This window comes from Prenolepis imparis, unplaced genomic scaffold, assembly GCF_030444845.1.
Source record: "Prenolepis imparis isolate NDT839.2.m4 unplaced genomic scaffold, iyPreImpa1.0 SCAF_7, whole genome shotgun sequence".
Taxonomy (NCBI): Eukaryota; Metazoa; Arthropoda; class Insecta; order Hymenoptera; family Formicidae; genus Prenolepis; species Prenolepis imparis.
Genome location: NW_028141165.1, coordinates 8,179,990 through 8,199,445, shown reverse-complemented (window position 1 = coordinate 8,199,445; position 19,456 = coordinate 8,179,990). Strand labels below are relative to the sequence as shown.

The 19,456-nt window shown below is 36.8% G+C and overlaps 2 protein-coding genes across 2 annotated transcripts in view; one reads left to right on the top strand and one right to left on the bottom strand.

Annotated features, from left to right (window-relative positions):
- Positions 1 to 19,456, top strand: part of LOC145938783 (uncharacterized) — a 193,936-nt gene that overhangs the window by 17,510 nt on the left and 156,970 nt on the right. The window lies entirely within an intron of this gene.
- Positions 1 to 19,456, bottom strand: part of LOC145938784 (uncharacterized) — a 139,204-nt gene that overhangs the window by 33,928 nt on the left and 85,820 nt on the right. Inside the window, 1 exon segment of the mRNA XM_083042540.1 lies at positions 18,466 to 18,545. Within this exon segment, the coding sequence (XP_082898666.1) occupies positions 18,466 to 18,515 (50 nt within the window). The 5' untranslated portion in view covers positions 18,516 to 18,545.

The following is a 19,456-nucleotide window of genomic DNA, read 5'->3' as shown; positions in this document are numbered from 1 at the left end:
TACAAATTTTGAAAAAAATCTCAAAGGTATTTTATTACGAATATATACACACATACATATATATAAAATGTGTGTGTGCTGCTCTTTATTTTAAATATCTTTATATATTATACTGCAGAAAATAGATATAGATTCAGCCAGCGATAAAATCAGCTGATTAAATAAAAGTAGTCAGAAATGGAAATTTCTCAAGAACGACTTTTCTCAAGAACGGAGTTCTGAAGAACGGCCACTTGAGCTATTTCGTATAAGAGATTCGATCTTATCGTCCCCGATACTAGGATTGCTAGGATAGTATTCGAGACTCTGTACTGGCCTATCCGTCCATGTAGGTGACTCATATATTTCTCAAGCGTCTCTCCTTCATGGACGAGCGAATCGCGAGGGTTAAACCATTCCCGGATCTCGAAGTGGCTTCACAAGAAGAGGAGGAAGAGGAGAAGGAGGGCCAACAAATGATGGCCTGATGGACGGCAGAAATGGCTTTTCAATGTCCGCCGGAGTCCATTTCGCGTTTTTCTGACGAGACAATCCGGACGGCGATTGGTTTTCCTAACGGCCTCGATTACGCAGACGCGGTCATCCATCCCGACTAGAGTAAACGCCGGGCAGTTTACTTAAACCCTCCACATTCCCGAAACATTCATTCTACTGAGAGGAGAATGGCGCTCTCTCGCTGATGCTCTCCGTCGCGGGAGATTTACCTACCTACCTACCTACCTACCTACCTACCTATTCGCCTCGGCCTCGTTCTCTCGCGAGAATACGTTTCTTGATAAATAATGGACCAGCACACATTCGAAGAGACAATGCGACTATGGTTTTCGTGTCTACGTCGGTTAGATTAAACCTTCGCGAATTATAGATCGGGCTCTCGGTGAGAGAGAGCGTATACCGTTTACAAAGAGCTCAATTTATTTCATATATGTGCGAGAGAGTTATTATATTTCTCAAAATTTAATGTTTAATATTTTATATTTTTAATATATATATCCAAAATTATTTTTAGGCAAATAACGATACAATTCCATTAAGAGAAATTTATAAAAAGTTAACGGTTGAATATTCTTTTATAACAAATTGAATTTTGTTTGTGAAAACATATAACTCGTTCTCGAATTAAAAAAAATTATAACTCTAAATAATTATCTAAAATAAATAAATAAATAAGACAAACTTCCAATTTTTTATTCTAAATCGTTCTTATACTAAACAAATAACTCGTTCTCGAATTTAAAAAAAATAGAACTCGACGCTCTTGATCTTTTCTTTGTTAAGTTATATATTTTTCAAAATTTAATATTTATTTATATTTTCAATATAGATATCAAAAATTATTTTTAAAGTGAAATAACGATACAATTCCATTAAGAGAAATTTACAAAAAAGTTAATAGCTGAACAATTCTTTTATATAACAAATTAAATTTTGCTCGAATTAAAAAAAAATAAAACTCTAAAATAATCATGTAATATAAATGAGAGAAACTTTCAATTCTTTATTTCAAATCACTTAATACTTTAGCTTGAAAAATACTGTTTACGCTTTTTAATCTTTAGCGATTGCGACATCCTTACAAGTCAAAGAAATCAGACGTTTTCGATCTGTTTTGTTAAGCCCTACAAGGCCTTCCGTTTCTCATCTCGACAAGGGTCGAAAGCTTAGCGATCAGGGCGAGCTTAAAGCCATAATGCTTGCGGTTCACTTTTGCACCGATCGCAGCGAGATTTATCACGTCATTCCATTCGATTCGCAGTTTCTTGAGGGCTCGAAATGCCCAGGGCCCTCCGGCCAGTCGGAGGCCATCGCTTATCGACTAACCTTTCTCATTTGTTTTCCCATTTCTCTTACCCTCTTGCAAATTTCTTCGTACTTAATTAATGGAAACAAGGAGACGGACTCGAATTTATAGTTGCGGCCAACCATAATGAGGATAGAGTTATTAATAACATTGTACCTCTAATATGGTCTCGTAAAACATTGCACTTAACGTATTAGTGACTGGCTATTAATCAAAGACAAACTCAATTTTGTGCGCGAGTCTTAAAAGTCTAGTAACTGTTTAGGTTCATTAATCTTTTTTCACGTTTCTTTCATTTAAAGACGATAAACAGATCTGATTACGTTTGAAAGAGTATAATGGATCATTATTGCGCGAAACAATTTAAAAAGCTTTCGAGATTTTTTACTAGTACTCATAATATAAAATAATTTTATAGAATTTCTTAAATAATAAATATTAAAACATACAATTTTTAAATACATTTATATTTATTATATTATATTTATTTATATTTTAAATATAAAAAACAAAAAATTACTAGATACCTATTTGACAAGTTGAAAATTCGTCATGTGTATATGAATAATTCGAATACATTAACTATTTATTGTATATATTAATTTCATATTGAAATATGAAAAACCTAACTAAAGCTCGGATTACCTCAATTATACATATGTATATCATGTATCCTGTTTCTATAAAATGATACTCGCGATAAATAGCAATGACTATTACGTCACAGCGTTTCCGGCGTAATTTTAACGCGAAGGAATAATAAACGAGACCGATCGGCCGATTCGGGGCACGCGTTTCGATCAGTCCCTGTTTGTATTCATGTCGCTCACGAAATATCTCGCGACATTTCCGGTCCGGAGAGTTATCAAGGTGTATGTGCGTGCATATGTATGCACGTGCGAAGAAACAAATCGAATAATGGTAATGCCATTTTCCGGCGACAGAGAGGAACGGAGAGAAAGAAAGAAAAGAAGGAAAGAAGGGGGCAGAAAATATATATAGGAAAAATTCACTCTCGCGAAATGGCAATAGCTGCGCCATGCAACAGCTCTTTCTCCCTTTGCGTCTTGCCTGCATGATAAATTCGATATATCTTTTTACAATCCTCTTCCCTCCCCCTCCTCCTTCCTCCTGCGACAGTTGTCCCCCGAAGGGTTGGTTCCCCGCGCAGAGTACGCTACTAATGACATATCCGCAAGATGCATTCCCGATATCGCGTGCACACGCACGTCGGCATCTGTACGCAATTGTGTCGATGTGATGCTATCTATTTGAATTATACGTATGTGTGTGTATCTTCATTCCGCTGATGGCTATCGAATTCGATACATTCGATTTTTATCACGATTCATCATAATACAAACGAATATGAAATGCGATGAAAAAAAGTCACCGAGCTATCATTTTAACATTTCTGTGATAGAAATAGTTTTATTTGGATATGTTATGTTCACGTGCTTTTAGAATAATTTTTCGTTATGTCACTTATTACTAAATAAATACATCTCTTTTTTCTTTATGCAATTAATAATAATTCTGAAATTTTATCAAATACTTATAGACGGCTTTTTTCGCGAATAAAAGTATATTCTCTAATCAAGTAATTAAATTTTAATCTTGACTAAATTTTAATTCGAGAGGGCTTCGTAAAAAACGAAATATTTCATAAAATCAAAATTTATTAAATACTTGATAAATTCAAAATTTAAAAAGTGTTAGAAAATACTTTTGACTATCTCGATTCCATCAAATTTTCTTAAAAAAAGGATCGGTTCTACAAAGTAAAAAAATCTGTGAACGAAAGTAGCACAAATAAAAGCTATTGAGACGCTCGAGTTTGTGACGCTCGTGTTGGTCGCACATATTTAGTGTGGGTTTGCTGTGTGAACAGCTCTGAAAGAGAAAAGAGAGTTCGTCCAAGGTTCGAGACCCATCACTTCCATACGCACGACGAGAGACGAGAGTAGCAAGTAAAATAAGTTAGAACAGGGAAAAGAGATAGATTTCTTCATTACCACAGTCCAGCTCCTTGTACGCCTTTCAATGGTGTACATAGGCGTTTCAAACTGTGGAGATAAAAGTCTCTGGTTTACCGCTATATTCTAGAGTAAACTGCCATTATTCTAAAATACAAGTACCAGCAACAAAAATAAAAAATTTTACGAAATTTTTTAATTTTTATGCTGTACTTAAAATATCGTTAAATATAGATATAAAAATTAAATATAAAAATATATATTATATTTTAATGTAAACTGTCATTATTCTAGGATTACAAGTACATACCATCAATAAAAATAAAAAAATACATATTTTATGAATTTTTTTTATACTATATATATATCATGCCTAAAATTGTACTTAAAATATCGTTAAATATTTAGATATAAATTAAAAGATTGAAGAGAAGATATAAATTAAATATAAAAATAAATAAATTTTATTAAATATAAATCGGGAGGACAAAAAAGTCTCTGGGTGTTATATTTTAGAATAAACTGCCATTACTCTAGAATACAAGTACCATCAATAAAAATAAAAAAATATTTTACAAAAATTTTGTTTATGCCATTGTGCTGTATTTAAATTACCGTTAAATATAAGGTATAAATTAAATATAAAAATATATAAATTTTATTAAATATATAAATCGGAAGAAAAAGAAGATACTTCAATTTTTTATATGTATAAAGACGTGTCGCGTGTTTCTAAGTCAGCGATGTATATATTATGATGCCGTTAGTTTAAAATAATATTTTCGTTATATGCGCTCTCGCTCTTGTCAGATCCGCCACTGGTTGCAGCTACCGGTAATCCGCCGTCGCAATTTTCGAGGCCATAGCGTTTCCCTTCTTCCTTCGTTCCCGCAGCTTTGGGGAAATATTGGCGTTTCATGCACGAGCCGGTTGAAGTGACTCGGAATGAAATAGGATTAGCTCGCAATTGCACGCGACCCGCTGATATGAACTAACACTCCTCTTTTCCATCTTCCTCTCCCACGAACTTCGAAAATCTGCATAATTAAGACACTCAACGATTGCAACCTCGTCGCCCACGTCGACGTTTCCACAGAATTACGCGTATGTTACAGGCGAGGATTTTAGGTTGATGAACTACGTCGAAATTATCTTGAAACTTTGCGAAAAATAATATATAATAAATTCGCGCGTTAATTTGATGAATTGAAAAATTCTGCAAATTTATTAGGCGAAGCATATGCGAGTGAATACTCAATAGAGAGTTCTGGGGGAAGGGAGCAATAGAAAAGGAAATCAACTAAAAAGCCTGACGAGGGGAGGAAGGAAGAGCGACCGCATGTACGGTAACGTAATGAAAACCGGTCGCTCGGTTGTATATCGGCAACATTTTTCTTGGCTTTGCCCGACGAGCAAACAGGCGAGCTTACCGATCCGATAAACTCAATAAATGCAGTTTGTAGACTATGGTGCCCCGGGCATCGGCTAATCGCGCGCACGATGGAACAAAACGACGCTGCTACTTTTCCGCGGTACACGTGTACGGGAATTGTATATATGTACATGTAAAAGTTGTGGAGGTATAAAATGCGGGCGAGTATCGGAGAACGCTCGCAATCGATACACAAAAATCCGAGAGCCGACTATACGAGAGAATACGCGAGATATATTCCCTTTTTATTCCCCTTTCTCCCCTTTTTGCCCCCTTTTCTCACTCGACGCGGAATTTACCTCCGTTTGTTTTTCCCTTTGCCTGCGTGATTTCGCGATTCCGCGGCCAGAGAGTCAGTCTCGTTTTTCATCTCACAGAGGAAAATATTCCTTAATCAATAATTGTTACGATTATATGTAAGAATGTTTCTGGGAAAAATTAAATTCGTGAGAAAAAAATCGAAACGATATTACTACAATTTTTATAATGTAATGTCACGAGAAGATTTTTTGTAAGGTAGAAGAAAAAAAGGTAAAAAAATGGAAAGATATGAATTTGAAAATCGGAGAAATTTTCGCGAAGAAAGACGTCAGTTTTAATAAAAAATCTTGCGATAAAAAAAGAAAAACTGTATCATCCAATGTAAGCAGAACGCGGCGATAGTCTGATCGAGGTGCCGAAAAGATGGCCGGCAGTAATAATGACGTTCTCTCCAGAGAACACAGGTCGATAATACAAGAACACGGTGTAATAACCTTCGTGGCCCAGATAGTGGGAGGAAAATCGAAGCTGGGGACAGACATATTGGATGCTCGGAGCTGGTTTCGCCCCAAGCTTTTTATCCTACTTCTCTCTCAGGCGAATCCGCTAGGCCTGTGCGACCCTCTTCACGAAAAAATTGTATTCTCGAAATATAAGAGGATTGTATACTATAAAATCCCTTTTAACAGATATTCTTAATTGTTTCTAGAACATCTTCTAAAATCAAAAATATATTCCTTGTTAATAACAAACGTTCGATAAATAAAGAGTACCAAAACCTTGTTTCAGTTTATTCAACTTTTTGTAAAATAGAAACAGATAAAAATTTATACATATATATCTTGCAGTCATGCTCTATAAAATTAAAATTGTTATTGTAATAAAAATTTTAGTTTAAATTATAATGAAAAATATATAATTATAATGTGTAAAAATAAAAAAAATATACAGTAAAAATATACAGTTAATGTAAAAACAAATTCCATTTCGAACACTTTTAAATTAGGAATATCTGATACTAATCTTTAGAGGATTTCTCTTTTAAGGTAAAAGATTCTTTTTAGTGTCTATTTTAGAATAGAATATTCTAAAAATAAATAGGAAATTTTTAAAGTGAGAATACAAATTTTTCAATGAATGTTCTAGAACTTCCAATCCTTCCGAAACGAGAGATATTTTAAGCAAGTCTGATAAATTTCGCAACCTAAATCTTTTTAAAAGTCACTCGGTCATAGCTTATTCGATATAATTTTATCGATAAATGGAGAATATATTCCAGAAAATAGTATCGTAAACTTCAAAGTTCGCGAGAATTTGCATTGATAAAATAGGACAAGGATAACAATAATGAATTAGGATATCATAATACGAAAGTAATTTAAGTAAAAATTTGAAGTTTTATAATAAATAATTTTTTTAAATATTGATGGTGGCCGATCTAGCGTATATAAAATAATTTATTAATTATAGAGAGATAGAACTGTCATCATATATAACACAGAATAATTTTAATTTAAATGTTAGCATATCTTATACTATATTTATTATGTAATAAGTAAATATATATTTTTTTCAATTTGCAAGTGAAAAACTTGAAATCGTAACAGCTATAATATAATGTATATATGATTTTACTGCTTCAATAACCGCGAATAAGTTTAATCTCTGAAGAACCGAGTATCTAAAAATAAACCGCACTTTGCTAAAGTCGGCGTCGATTTTATTTGATATCGAGAACGAGAACTGAAATAATTGTTCGCGCCTTTCCTCGATCAGCGAACTCATCGTCCCGTTGGAATAATAATTCGGGACTCTCATCCAATTTATCAAAGTCCGTTTTATATACATATAGAATATAAATTCCGTTGCCCCTCATCGGGCGTCGGAGTGTTTGAAGAAGCGCCGGTCGAGCGTAAGAAGGACACAGAGTATCGGGAGATAAATGAATTAAGAGACCGAATGAATAATCTTCGGGGGTGCCAAGAACGAGGAGATACAAAGAGACCTTCGGATAGATTTTGGTCGCACTTACTCAGTTTCCCCTCCGTTCTTCCTGGTCCTTAAAGACAGTGGTTCTTAATCAAGGGTGCCTCAATTAGGGACGCGTTAAATCTTTTTCGTCGACGATCGAGCGAATAGAAAAATGGATCTCGCGTATTTTTATTCGAGTATAATTTTTATATTAATTTTTTTACAGAAATGCGCGAGATGATACGTATTTTTTGGATACGAGAAAGAGGAAGAGAGAGAAGCGTCAGTGACCGGGCTAAGAACCACTGTCTTAGATTCCGCGACACCGTCGTCGTTTTCTCGCCTCTTCCTCGATCCTCCTCTTTTTCATCCGCTTTGCTTCCGCATCACTGAACCACCCTCGAACAAGTCGGCGGCCGCCATTGTCTGAAAAGTTCCATTGAATTCTGAACTCCGGCTGTGCGCCGTCATAAAAGGCCTCCTTGCCGGAATTAATGCTCGGGAAATGGAACTTTTATCGCGCGCTCGCGGATGCTTTTCCGTGCGTTTCGCGCGACACGTGCGCGTACATTAATAAGGAATCGGGTATTAGTTTGAAATGGTCGCTGAGATTGGATAGCTTTTCACGCAGGAATTCTCCTCTTTTCCTTCCCGCGCAATCTCTTTCTCTTTCTCTAAAACTAACACTCGGTTCCCAATTATGTAAAAGTCCGAAGGACCGGTGATGAATGTCGAGGGACTGAATGGCGGATATTGTACGATGTTAAGGCCATCGCACACGAATTTCCGTAACCGTAAGCATAAGAAGTAACGTAAGAATTATTTTATGTCTAAAATATGTATATATATTTATATATATTACATATTAATATTCTTTAAAATTATTAAATATCAAATCATACATAAATCAGATATATGTATACATATGTCATGCAATGAACATAAATCGTGTAGAAGAATAGAGATGTGCCATAACCTTTCAGTAGCAATACTCATATATATATGTATACAATTCTTCGTACGTAAAAATTTCAACCGACTGAAATTCACTTGTTACGTGTTAAGATTATGGTTATTTCTGATCTTACGGAATTATTTAGATCAAAGCTAGTTTTTGATTGGTTCTCGAGCTTATGCTTACGTCTTATGCTTACGGTTACGGAAATTCGTGTGCGATGGCCTTAACGCGGAGAAATGTTGTGTGGGGCGCATAAATTAAGATGGATGAACACGTCTTACTTTCATCGTGCTTTTAGCGAAATAATGAAAGCAAGTGAGGTCGGGACACGAGAGCATCCCCGCGGCAACATGTCGGCGCGCCATCGCGTAAACCGGAGTAATTTGTTGTTCGGCAAATTGCCGTGTTTCACTATCGCTTGGGACGAATTCTTTCAAATAAAAAAAAGGTGAACGACAAGAGTTTGTTTTGAAAAGTCGGGGATTAAGATCGATGTTTTTCTCTCCTTCGGGAATATACAAATAAATTAATGCATCTATCATATCAATTTGTCTTCGTTGACATTTTTTTTTTTTTTTAGTTTTTAGTTTGATCGCTTCGATAATAATCTCGCAATTTGTCTTCAACGGTTACACAATTTTTCATAGTTTGTCAAGATTATCTATAAAAAACGCGAGTATAAGTGATGTTCAAGCGAGGTTACTTCATCGTCTTCAAAGTTCTTGTGTCCTCACTGCAGCCATATTAAATTATGTCAGAAACGAGAAATCATATTAATTTTTCTCTTACAAAATACATACATCAGTCAACTCTCTTTCTTGTTATTTTGAATTAATAATTATATATCTCATCTGCATTTGCCCTACATTTTCAGCAAAAATAGATCTTATGATTTACGGCTATTTATTAATTCGTGAATCAAGAAAAGAGTTTCCAGAATATTTTATTAATCCATATAAAACACGAGTGGTCATATCCAAAGAAACTTATTTATTTCGACAAGAAAAAAAGTCATATGACTTCTCACTGATGTCAAATAAGGGATTAGAAGCCTTAAAAATTTAAAGTGAGACATATGTGAACCAATCGCGATTAATTACGGAATTATTACACGACTCATAAATCGTCAGGTGTATCCTCCAAGTGATGATTATAAGCGATCGTCGACATCCTCGGCTGCTACGATTGAATATTTTGCCGTGTTTTATCCCAAACGCATTTTATTTGCCACAAGAAAAGTTGTAATTGGAAAATTCACTCATAATGATTAAGAATCGAGGAGGGAATTCTATGATCGATTACGGTGATCGATAACGTTCGAATTATGTCGTCGAAAATAATTTATTATCTTCGGGAGAAATTACTTTCTAGAGAGTATATAATCGTTCGTACGTTATTAACGCTACGCCTTCGATAAGATTATTAGAAATATGTGAGATGAGAACCAAAAATCTCGAGGATTAAATCCGTATTAAATTTTAATGCAGTATAAATTTCATTTTATAAGCGTCAATTCGCTATAGAGAGAGAAAGAGAGAGAAAGAGAGATTCGCCGATCGTGACACCAATTATTTTAGAGATTTTCGAGAAAAACACGGCGTCTCTCAATCTATCTGAAAGTCACGTATCTTGTAAAGAGCCAATCATAACACTCGTTATCCATGGATCTTTTGTATTTTTCTCGCGTCCCGCGAGCCTTCTTGAACTTCGATTATCCGCCGCGTTGGCGAAATTAACAGTAGACCCGATCCCGTCAGCGGGGAGGATCCAATTTCCTTCGCTCGAGATCCGGTGAGGTAAAAGTCCCCGGTCGGTCGGCGTTTCCGGCGCGAATGGAAATTAGATCCCGTCGGCTAATGATCGCGATCAACGAGAAACGCGCGGGGATGAAAGAATAACGCGCTCGTCGCGTTACTCTTCGGTATCGCTATACTGAAAAAAATTGCTATAATGAAAAATTCTCATTTTAAGAATTTTTCATTTATTTTTAAAATACCTTGTTCTAAAATAGATGCCGAAAAAGATGCTCTTACTCCAAGAGGAGAATTCTCTAAATATTGGTATCACGAATATTCCTAATTTATAAAAAATGTAGACAAAAAATTTGTTTTTACATTAATCGTACTTTTTACTGTACATTTTCATTTTTTTATTTTTATAATTTTTTATAATTTATTATAAATTTTTTAAATTTAATATAATATATATATTTTTTCATAATTTATTATAATAAAATTTTTTTACAATTTAAACTAAATTTTTTAAAAATTCCAACAACAATATAAACTCTATAGAGCACGACTGAAAGATACATATAAATTTCCATCTGGTTTTGTTCCGCAAAAAGTTGGATAAAATAAAACAAGGTTTTGATAAAACTATCGAACATTTGTTATCAACAAAGAATATATTGTTAATTTTAAAGGATGTTTTCTAAAAACACTTAAGAATATCTGCTAAAAGGGATTTAATAGTATACAGTCCTCTTATTTTGAGAATATAATTTTTTCGGTATTAAATATTTTAATTTTGACAAATCTCTCGAAATATTAGAGTTTTGCGATTCCGAACTTGATCGACAAACTCTTATATTCTTGCCTTCATATAACATATTGTGTCTCTCAATGTTATATCTCTTTTAATGAATAAATCTACTTTTTTATCGTCCTTTTTTCACTCTACCTGCATATTTAATTTACGCAATCGCGCTCTCGCATTTTATTTATCTCGCTACTTTTATCGCGCGGCCAATCCGACCGGTTATAATCGGCCATTGTCCAGATTATATAATCCGCTGCGAGGTCTCCCGGCTTTGAAGTTCTATCGCATCCGGCGGATAATTCGCCGTTGGACCGAAATACAGAGCGTTCCAGCGGGCGAAAATTCCACTCCCTTCTCCTCTCCTATCCGTCCGATGGCCGACTTTCCACAGCGGCATCCGACGGAATTAGGGTAGGTTGGCGCGGTTTGTTTCTCTTTATTTGGAACCGCGCCGCGGACTGCGGGATTTCGGGGCGGCTTACGGTCGATTATTGCGGGAATATATCGGCAGAGGAATGGAGGGATAAAGGGGGGGTGGGAGGAGGGAAAGAGGGTGATCCGGTATATCGCACCTGTGGGAGAATCGGGGTCAATCGACCCGTATAGTGTGTCCCTGTCCCGTCCGCATATGCGCGATGGCTTTTCTCCCCTTGCACATCCTCATTTGAACTTGATTATAGTAGTGTGCTACGTCATCTTCTACTAAAGGATATCTCACTAAAAGAGAGAGACAAGTATTTCCTTCGGAATTTGTATATACTCTCGTCGCGTTAAATTACACGGGGCGAGGATTTCCACGCGCATTTATGATAAGATCTCGAGAGTAAGATGAGCGGAAGCTTTACTTTCTCGTTACAGCGCGAGGAGCACATCGCATAATAAGATTTACGTCGTTCCTATTACGCGAGAGATATACGCGGGAATGTATCTTAAAATATAGTGTAAGATGAATTTATAAATTATTATATGCGCGCGTAAGAGTGAGACTATCTCTGTTTTTTTCTGATTTTCTTATAAGTATTTTTCAGATATATTTAAGTAAATTAAAAAAAAAATATATATATATATGTGTATAATAAGAAATCGAAAAAGGCTCTGATATATAAATAGAAATTCAGATATAACAGAAGAAAAATTTCCTCGCGCCATAGACTTCGATTTCCGAACGAACGAGATTTGTTTCAGCATCTGTCAATTTGCGTGCGGCGTCATTTCGGGGAAAAAGGCAAGCACTTTCTGCATCCGGAAAAATTTCCGAGAACGCGACGAGGCGTTCAAAGAACAACGGACAGTCTTTCGTTTTCGCTCGGGATGATCGATACGACGTACGATTCGCATCGACGCACTCGGATACGACTCGGATGCTGGAGCTTCGATTTTCGACGGTGGGATTTATCGCGCGTCGAAACGTCGGTGCATTAAGTAATATCCCGGGACGAGAGATTTATAGGAGGGAAAACTTGGCGCGATCCCCGCGGATACGTATCGTGTGCTTCGCCAGGAAATAAAGTCTCTCTCTCATCTCTCTCTCTCTCTGTTTTCTCTTCTGATCTGAACCGAGAAAATCTTCGACAAGTGAAGCATCTCCTCACGCGCAGCGAAAACGCACGAATTCGTCTAGTAGTTTTCTTCGCGATCCACAGAACATGTTTTACATAGATGCAATGATTACGAGGCGGTTTATTGACGAAAAGGAGGAGAGACATATCTTTCTTATCAAACTCTCTAATTATAGGCTATAGATATATATTCCAATTCTATAGGAATTTCTTTGTGGAAAGTTTCACTTATAGTTTACACTTAAGCATACCTCGATTTTTTTCTAAATGTTTCGATTAATTTATATACGGACAAAAATATTAGTTAAATTTTAGGTATCCCTATATTACACTTGAAATTTACCATGTCTAAATTTTAGCTACGATATAATTAATATTTTTAAGCTATAGTTTAATAGGGAATTCTTCGTTAAATTATAATTAAAAATATTAGCATAGAGTTAAAATTTAGACATGATAATTAAATTTCAGGTAATATAAGGTCATCTAAAAAAATTTAGCTATGGTAACTAATATTTCTTTTCCGTGTAGTTTTGTGCGATTAATCTTCTGTCAATGAACGAGTACCCGGATACATAAAGCAACTTTAAATATTAAAAATGTGTGTGAACTTTTCTCCGCTCGAAATAAAATACAAAGAACCTTTGTATTCGAAAATCTCCTAAAATATAATAGTAAATGCTCGATGCCTAACAGCTGTTATAAAAAATTTGTCAGTGTAATGTGTCAGAAAAACGCACTTGGTTCCCATACATTGATAAAATGGTGCATTGACAGAAGGATTAAATATGCCTCAAATTTTCTTTCTTTTTTTCTTAAATGTTTCGATTAATTTATAATTTAAATGCGATTAAAAGAGATATTCTGATCTCTCGGAAAATTTTTAAATCCTCGAACTTCTGGATTTTGAGCTTTAAACTACCACATTATCTTAGAAAAATAAGAAAACTTTTCGCGTATCGCGACATGCAAGCTAAAGAAAATCGTTCGCTCTTCGATCTCAATAGAAACTTTCGCGAGAATCTGTCTTCGTTATCGGCGATTCCTCGTCGATTTTCGCGCGCATAGATAAATCGCCCCCTCGCGAAAATTTCGCGTCGCGAGTTTTCCTCCGCCATTTCTCCCTTAGTAGCTTCAAAAAGTTGCGACAGTTTAACGAGATCAAGGCGCAACTCGCGCGAGCACGATGCTGCATTAAGATAAGCGGGATGATTGTTGATACCAGCGGACGAGAGAACCCGGGCGTCGCCGTAGGAAATCCTGTACAAGTCGCTGCCATCCTCAGGTGTTTCTCTACCGTCTCTTCCCTACTCCTGCTACTCGTGTTTTCTCTCCGCGCGGACTCCCGGGATTCTCGGGACGATCTCTCCCCAGACAAATTTTAATTACGGCCGCTTACTCGCCTCCCTTGCTCCGGGCGGTAAAACACGTTTCCATGTCGACGTCGCGATTTTTAGAAGCTAACATTTAAAAAATGGGTTACACATTCATACTGCGTTATTTTCGAAATACGAATTTCTAGCTCTTCCATTAAGGGAATTCGCATTCAGCAAAATTACAACGTCAACGTAAAAAAAAAAGAACGCTAAATAACGATTTTCTTTTTAATTATACAGTATAATTTAAACGTGTTTCTATCTTTTTTTTTCTGACAAAATTTAATTTAAATTTAAATAATTTAACTCGAAAATATGAAATCGGAAAGGGGTTCTGACATATAAAAAAATAATTTTGTTGCACCTAATATTTGCGCCTGGCTCTTACCAGCCTTTTACCTGAATTTGCATTAACTCTGAAAATTCGCATGTTATACGAATGTTTAATAAAAAAGCGGTAGATGACTTTCGCGATCCTTATTTTCCGTAACTTTTTCCCTTTCGTCGCGAGAGAAGGAGTTATGATTAATTGGATGCGGCGAAGAGATCGCGAAGAAAGGAGATCCCCTTCCGGCGAAGAGCTGCAACGAAGGGCTTCTTCGTTCCGGGGCATTGTATCATCTCTCGGAGGGTAACTCGAGGTGCATATTTCATCCTTTATTATACGCGAGAGAGAGCTGCAGCGTTTCGTCGTCCCCGCGTCGACGAACGGCCGTATTTTCACGACGCGTTTCTCTCCTTTCCTCCCCTTTGCCCACCTTTCGTCTCGTTGATTCGTTAATTCATTTTTTACGCGACCGCGTTGCAACGCAAACGGTGCGGACACGCGGCTGCATTATCGTGTTACAACTCGCTCCAACATTTTTCTCCTTGTTTACGCGGAGGCCGACAGTCGGCCTTTTTATCTTTGTGACCGCGACCGCGATATTATAATTTGTAATTCACCTCGGTTCGCGCTATCACGAGGACGAGCCGAGTATTAAAATGCCGCTCCTTACATCATATCGTACTTCACGTTTCGCACACGAATGTAATATAATTTGTCGACTGGTCTTTCCCTCTCTTTCTTTCTCTGTTTTAGTTTATTAAAATATGCCACGAGTTGCTGGAGTCTTTTAGAGAATGTTAAGGGTGACATTATCATTGGGACATTATGTAGAAACATGGACAATTTTAGTGCTGCTTTCTACAAAAATATAATTTTGCATTTTTAAATTATTCTTCGCGAAGCTCATTACTTAATTAGTTGCACTAAACTGTCAATTAATCGAATTGAAAAATTCGTAGATGAAAGATTATCGTTCGGTAATTATGTAGAAACATGGACAGTTTTAGTGCTACTTTCTAAAAAAATATAATTTTGCATTTTTTAATTATTCTTCACAAAGCTAATTAATTAATTAATCAGTCGGACTAATTAAATTGTCAATTAATCGAAAAACTTGTACATAAAATTTCGAAGCATGAAACTTTCTTAAAAAATTCTAGAGTAAAAAAAGAAGCATGAATATAGTCAAAAAAAAGTATAACAATGGAATGTAACTAAAAAAGAGGAAAGCTTAAGTTGAAGAGAGGGTAGTCTCGCGATGCAAAGCTGTCAAGAGGTCGCGAATCGCTGTCGTCTCTCGCCGAATCAGCGTTGGCAGACTAGACTGCATCCTTAGGAAGGGATAGGGATAGGAATGAAGCAAGCGAGAGTCCTTCAGGACTTCGACAGACTGGCAGCAAGCGGAGTTATGATCCCACAATATCCTCCTATGATTGGATACTCTCGTAACTTTCTTGGCCACCCATCTCTCTCTCTTTCTTTCTCTTTTTCCTCGTCACCCGCCGACGTGGCTTTTCAGCCTCCCGACACCCTCTGTCGAGTTTTTAGCATCCGTTGCACGTTCAACCGCGCCGCAGCGACTCGAGACTCGTCTCGTTCCTCCTTCTCTTTTTTTCTTACTCGAGAACTTGGAGTAAAAAAAAAGAAGAAAGGAGCGACTACTAGTTTTGCATATCGTTGTAAGTAGTAGTACTACTAGCGATCTTTTCGATCCAATCTGACTTCCCGCGATCAATCTTTCGAGTACGAGAATACTTATATCGCGATTATGCAAAGGGATAAGTTCAGACGTTTCACTTGACAATTGACAGGCAAATTGCAACGAACTAACTTCCTCCCTCGTTTACGTAGGTCAGCGAGCTTGGACGGGAGAGACACGCGCCTGGCTATCCTTAATTACTGTTTACTGTATACCTAATTGCGGCGCTGAATCGTTCTTCCGTCGACGTCTCGAGAAACAGGAGTCTACCGGACATCCTCGGAATTGGCGAAAACGCCACGTCGCTTCCGCCATTCCCCATCTAAGAATCCGGTCACGCGCGACGCGTATCAATTCTTGATCTCCTCTCTTTTTCTTTCCCTTATCTTTTTTTTCCTCGCCCAAGAGGGAGATAGGGGTATTCGACTTCGTTCTCTTTATCTTTCTCTTTTTCTCTCGGTCTTCGGCGTCGAGAGCGGAAAATTAAACAAAAAAATCGTCATGATCTCTTTCAGGGGCAGGCAATCACGGAGGTTTGCCGCCTCTTCTCATATAACCGGTCGGTTAAGAGAGAGAGGACGTTGGAGGACTCGCGCGACTGGTCCACGCGAGTTCCTTTTCATCGAGGATTTAATATCACCCTGTAGCAAGTCAGGCCGCCACTCTATTTCGCCGTTGATCCGTTCCCCTCCCTCTTCACTCCGTTGCAAAAAAAAAAAGGAAAAAGAAAAATACCGTCACTTTGTTCGCGTCGCGAGATGGTTGTCATAATAAGGACAGCCTGTATCGTGTTCGAGATTTTTTTTTCAACTTCGTACTTCGGGGAGCGACATTTCTGATAAAAAAATTCGCGTTGCCGACCGACCGCTTTTTCAACCTCTAATGCGGAATACGTGTCGGACTTCGATTTTTGTAGACTACAGCGCAGCCTCGAAGCGCATAGTAAGTAGAAACGGGGAATGGAGTGGTCTTATATTTCCTTCTAAAGGGAATTGTAGATGTAGAAAATAAATACAAATTTTATTTGCATTTAGTTAGCGCGGAAAGATACTTCTCTTCTCGCTTTTTCTCTTTTTTTTCTTTTTTTTTTTTTTTTAAAGAGAACAAGAATAATATCCCAGCAAATTGTGAACTCTCTCTCTTTGCGATGCGATAAATAGCGACCAGTTGTATATACGAATTAATAAAACTCGCTGCTCAAAAAAATCTTCCTGATATTATTAAATAATAAACGTTCCTAATTTCGTAAATGTGTGGGCTATAATGAACGGGTTTTGCAGAGCGCGATATACAATTGCGAACACGATTTAGCGGTTGCAGGATTTTCAATACGAGTACGTTACACAGTTGTTATCAAAGTAGGACACCACCGTTAGGAGCGAGAACGAACGTAAACCTCGATAAACACGGAGTATTTTTTCGCCGATATCCATCGTACTTTCAATTCGCTGCAATCTCGTCCTCGATATCGCGCCGACGAATTATTTCCAAGCCTAAAAACTGCTATGATCTAATAGCCTGCATTTATCTAACGTAAATTCATTACTATTGTACAACATATGTGCGAATACGATTACTTAACAAGAATATGATTATTTATTAGGCATATTTTATTATTTATTTAATTGATTAAAAAAAAATTAAATAAAAATTAATTTGAGAAAAGTTTGAGTGAATGCCAAGATTAAGTGCTGATAAAAAATATATTTTTCGTAAAAAATATATTTTTCGTAAAAAATAACTGATATAAATTGAGAGCGTTATCTCTTTTAGCTCAATAATGCGATCATTATATGATGTATAAAACTAATGTATAAAAAAATCATTCTTTTTAAAAATATTTTTATTTAAAAAACATTTCTTTACATTAATATTTAAAAAGATTTTAAAAATATTCTTTAGCTTGCTATAAGTATCTTTTAATTAAGAGCATTAATTCTTGTTGAATTAAATTATGCATTAGTATAGAAATTTTCCATCCCTCTTTTATAATATATTATATATTTAAAAAGTTCCATAATCTGAAAAATTCTAATTCACTTTGAACTTAATTCGCTTTTAACTTAATTCTTTTTAAATTAATGAATTAATTTGTGCATTATAGTATAACAATTTTTTATCTCTCTCTTTTAGAGTATATTTTTCTTAATCTGAAAAATTCGAATTCACTTTTAACTTGATTCGCGTTTCCATTTCGAGAAGATGTATCGCAACGTCCAATCAATTTTTTTATCCGAAAACTATATATTATTTCCGTCAATTCATTACCGCATCGTGTTCCCCGCTAAGTCTCCCGAGATCTCTTTCTCAACCCTTCAAATCGTCATCCCGGTCACCGGGATCATCATTTCGCTCAGCCACGTAAATATTACCTACAGTCACCCTCGTGGTTTCGTGATCCGCACGCGCGCATCACGCGCATCACGCGCTCTCTTTCGAGCTCGTAAACATTTCACGAGACCCTTTCCCTGGATACGAGAGGTTGTTTTTGCGAACCCTTACGACTAGACTCTCTCGAATATATGCGAGTAATGTTACTTGTACCGACGAAAATCGCACTTACCCGAAACTTCGAAGATGATTGTCGGGATGATAGTTGTAACTGGGATGCATTATGTGAGTTTCTGAGCGACTGCTGATTATCTGTAACAATAAAAGAATAAAAAACTGTTAGTAAAATACGTCCGAAAGCTTCCCATCAAGCAGAAGATACGTTTGCGGCATGAAGATAATTATTTATAACGCGTTAATGTGTCAGCCGCCATAATCTACTGGACGAAACAGCTGTTCCAACTACTACGTAATTGCGAACAGTTAGAAACCGTCGTAAATTTAAAGCGGCTAAAAGCAGTATTTGATTTCTCACATACGCGAGAGCCGTTCATTTAATGTTTCGAAACTGTAAATTATTTTCTCACTCTCGTGTGGACGACCAGAGAGTTTATTTTACTCTCTCTCTTTCTCTCCCATTTTACGATACCGGAAAACCAAGCGGGAATTCGTTTTCGTTGTCGCGTCAACCGGTCGATATGATTAATCAGAGTTCCTTCGTTAACCGCGTCATCGCGAGGCCGCGTGCAACTGACGTGAGTTTAACGTCTCCGAATCTCCCGAGATAGGATTACGCTATACGTCATTACGACCTGTCATATGTGCATACGCGCGATTATGCGCGAGGATCCCCCCTTTCCTTCCCCCCTTATCCCGAGAGCTTTACAACACCCTCGCAGCAACCCGGTCCATTTCGGTCTCGATCCCGCCTCTCTTCGGCAAACGTGTCGTAGAAACACGCGGACTTGTTTCCACTCACCGTGGCGTGTGTGTTTCGGACAGGTCGCTTCATGTATTAATCATACGAGCGACGAACATTTTATGCTCGCTTCGTTCGTCGCTCGAACAACTTTGAGAAAGCGTAACAACGGCTGCGTTCAACAGAGAAACCTGTCCAGCTCGACTCATTTTGTTAAAAATATAATTTACAATAAATGTGATCGATAGTTTTAGTATTTTGTGATTATCTTTTTTTTAAATGTAATTATTAAGAATGAAATCGA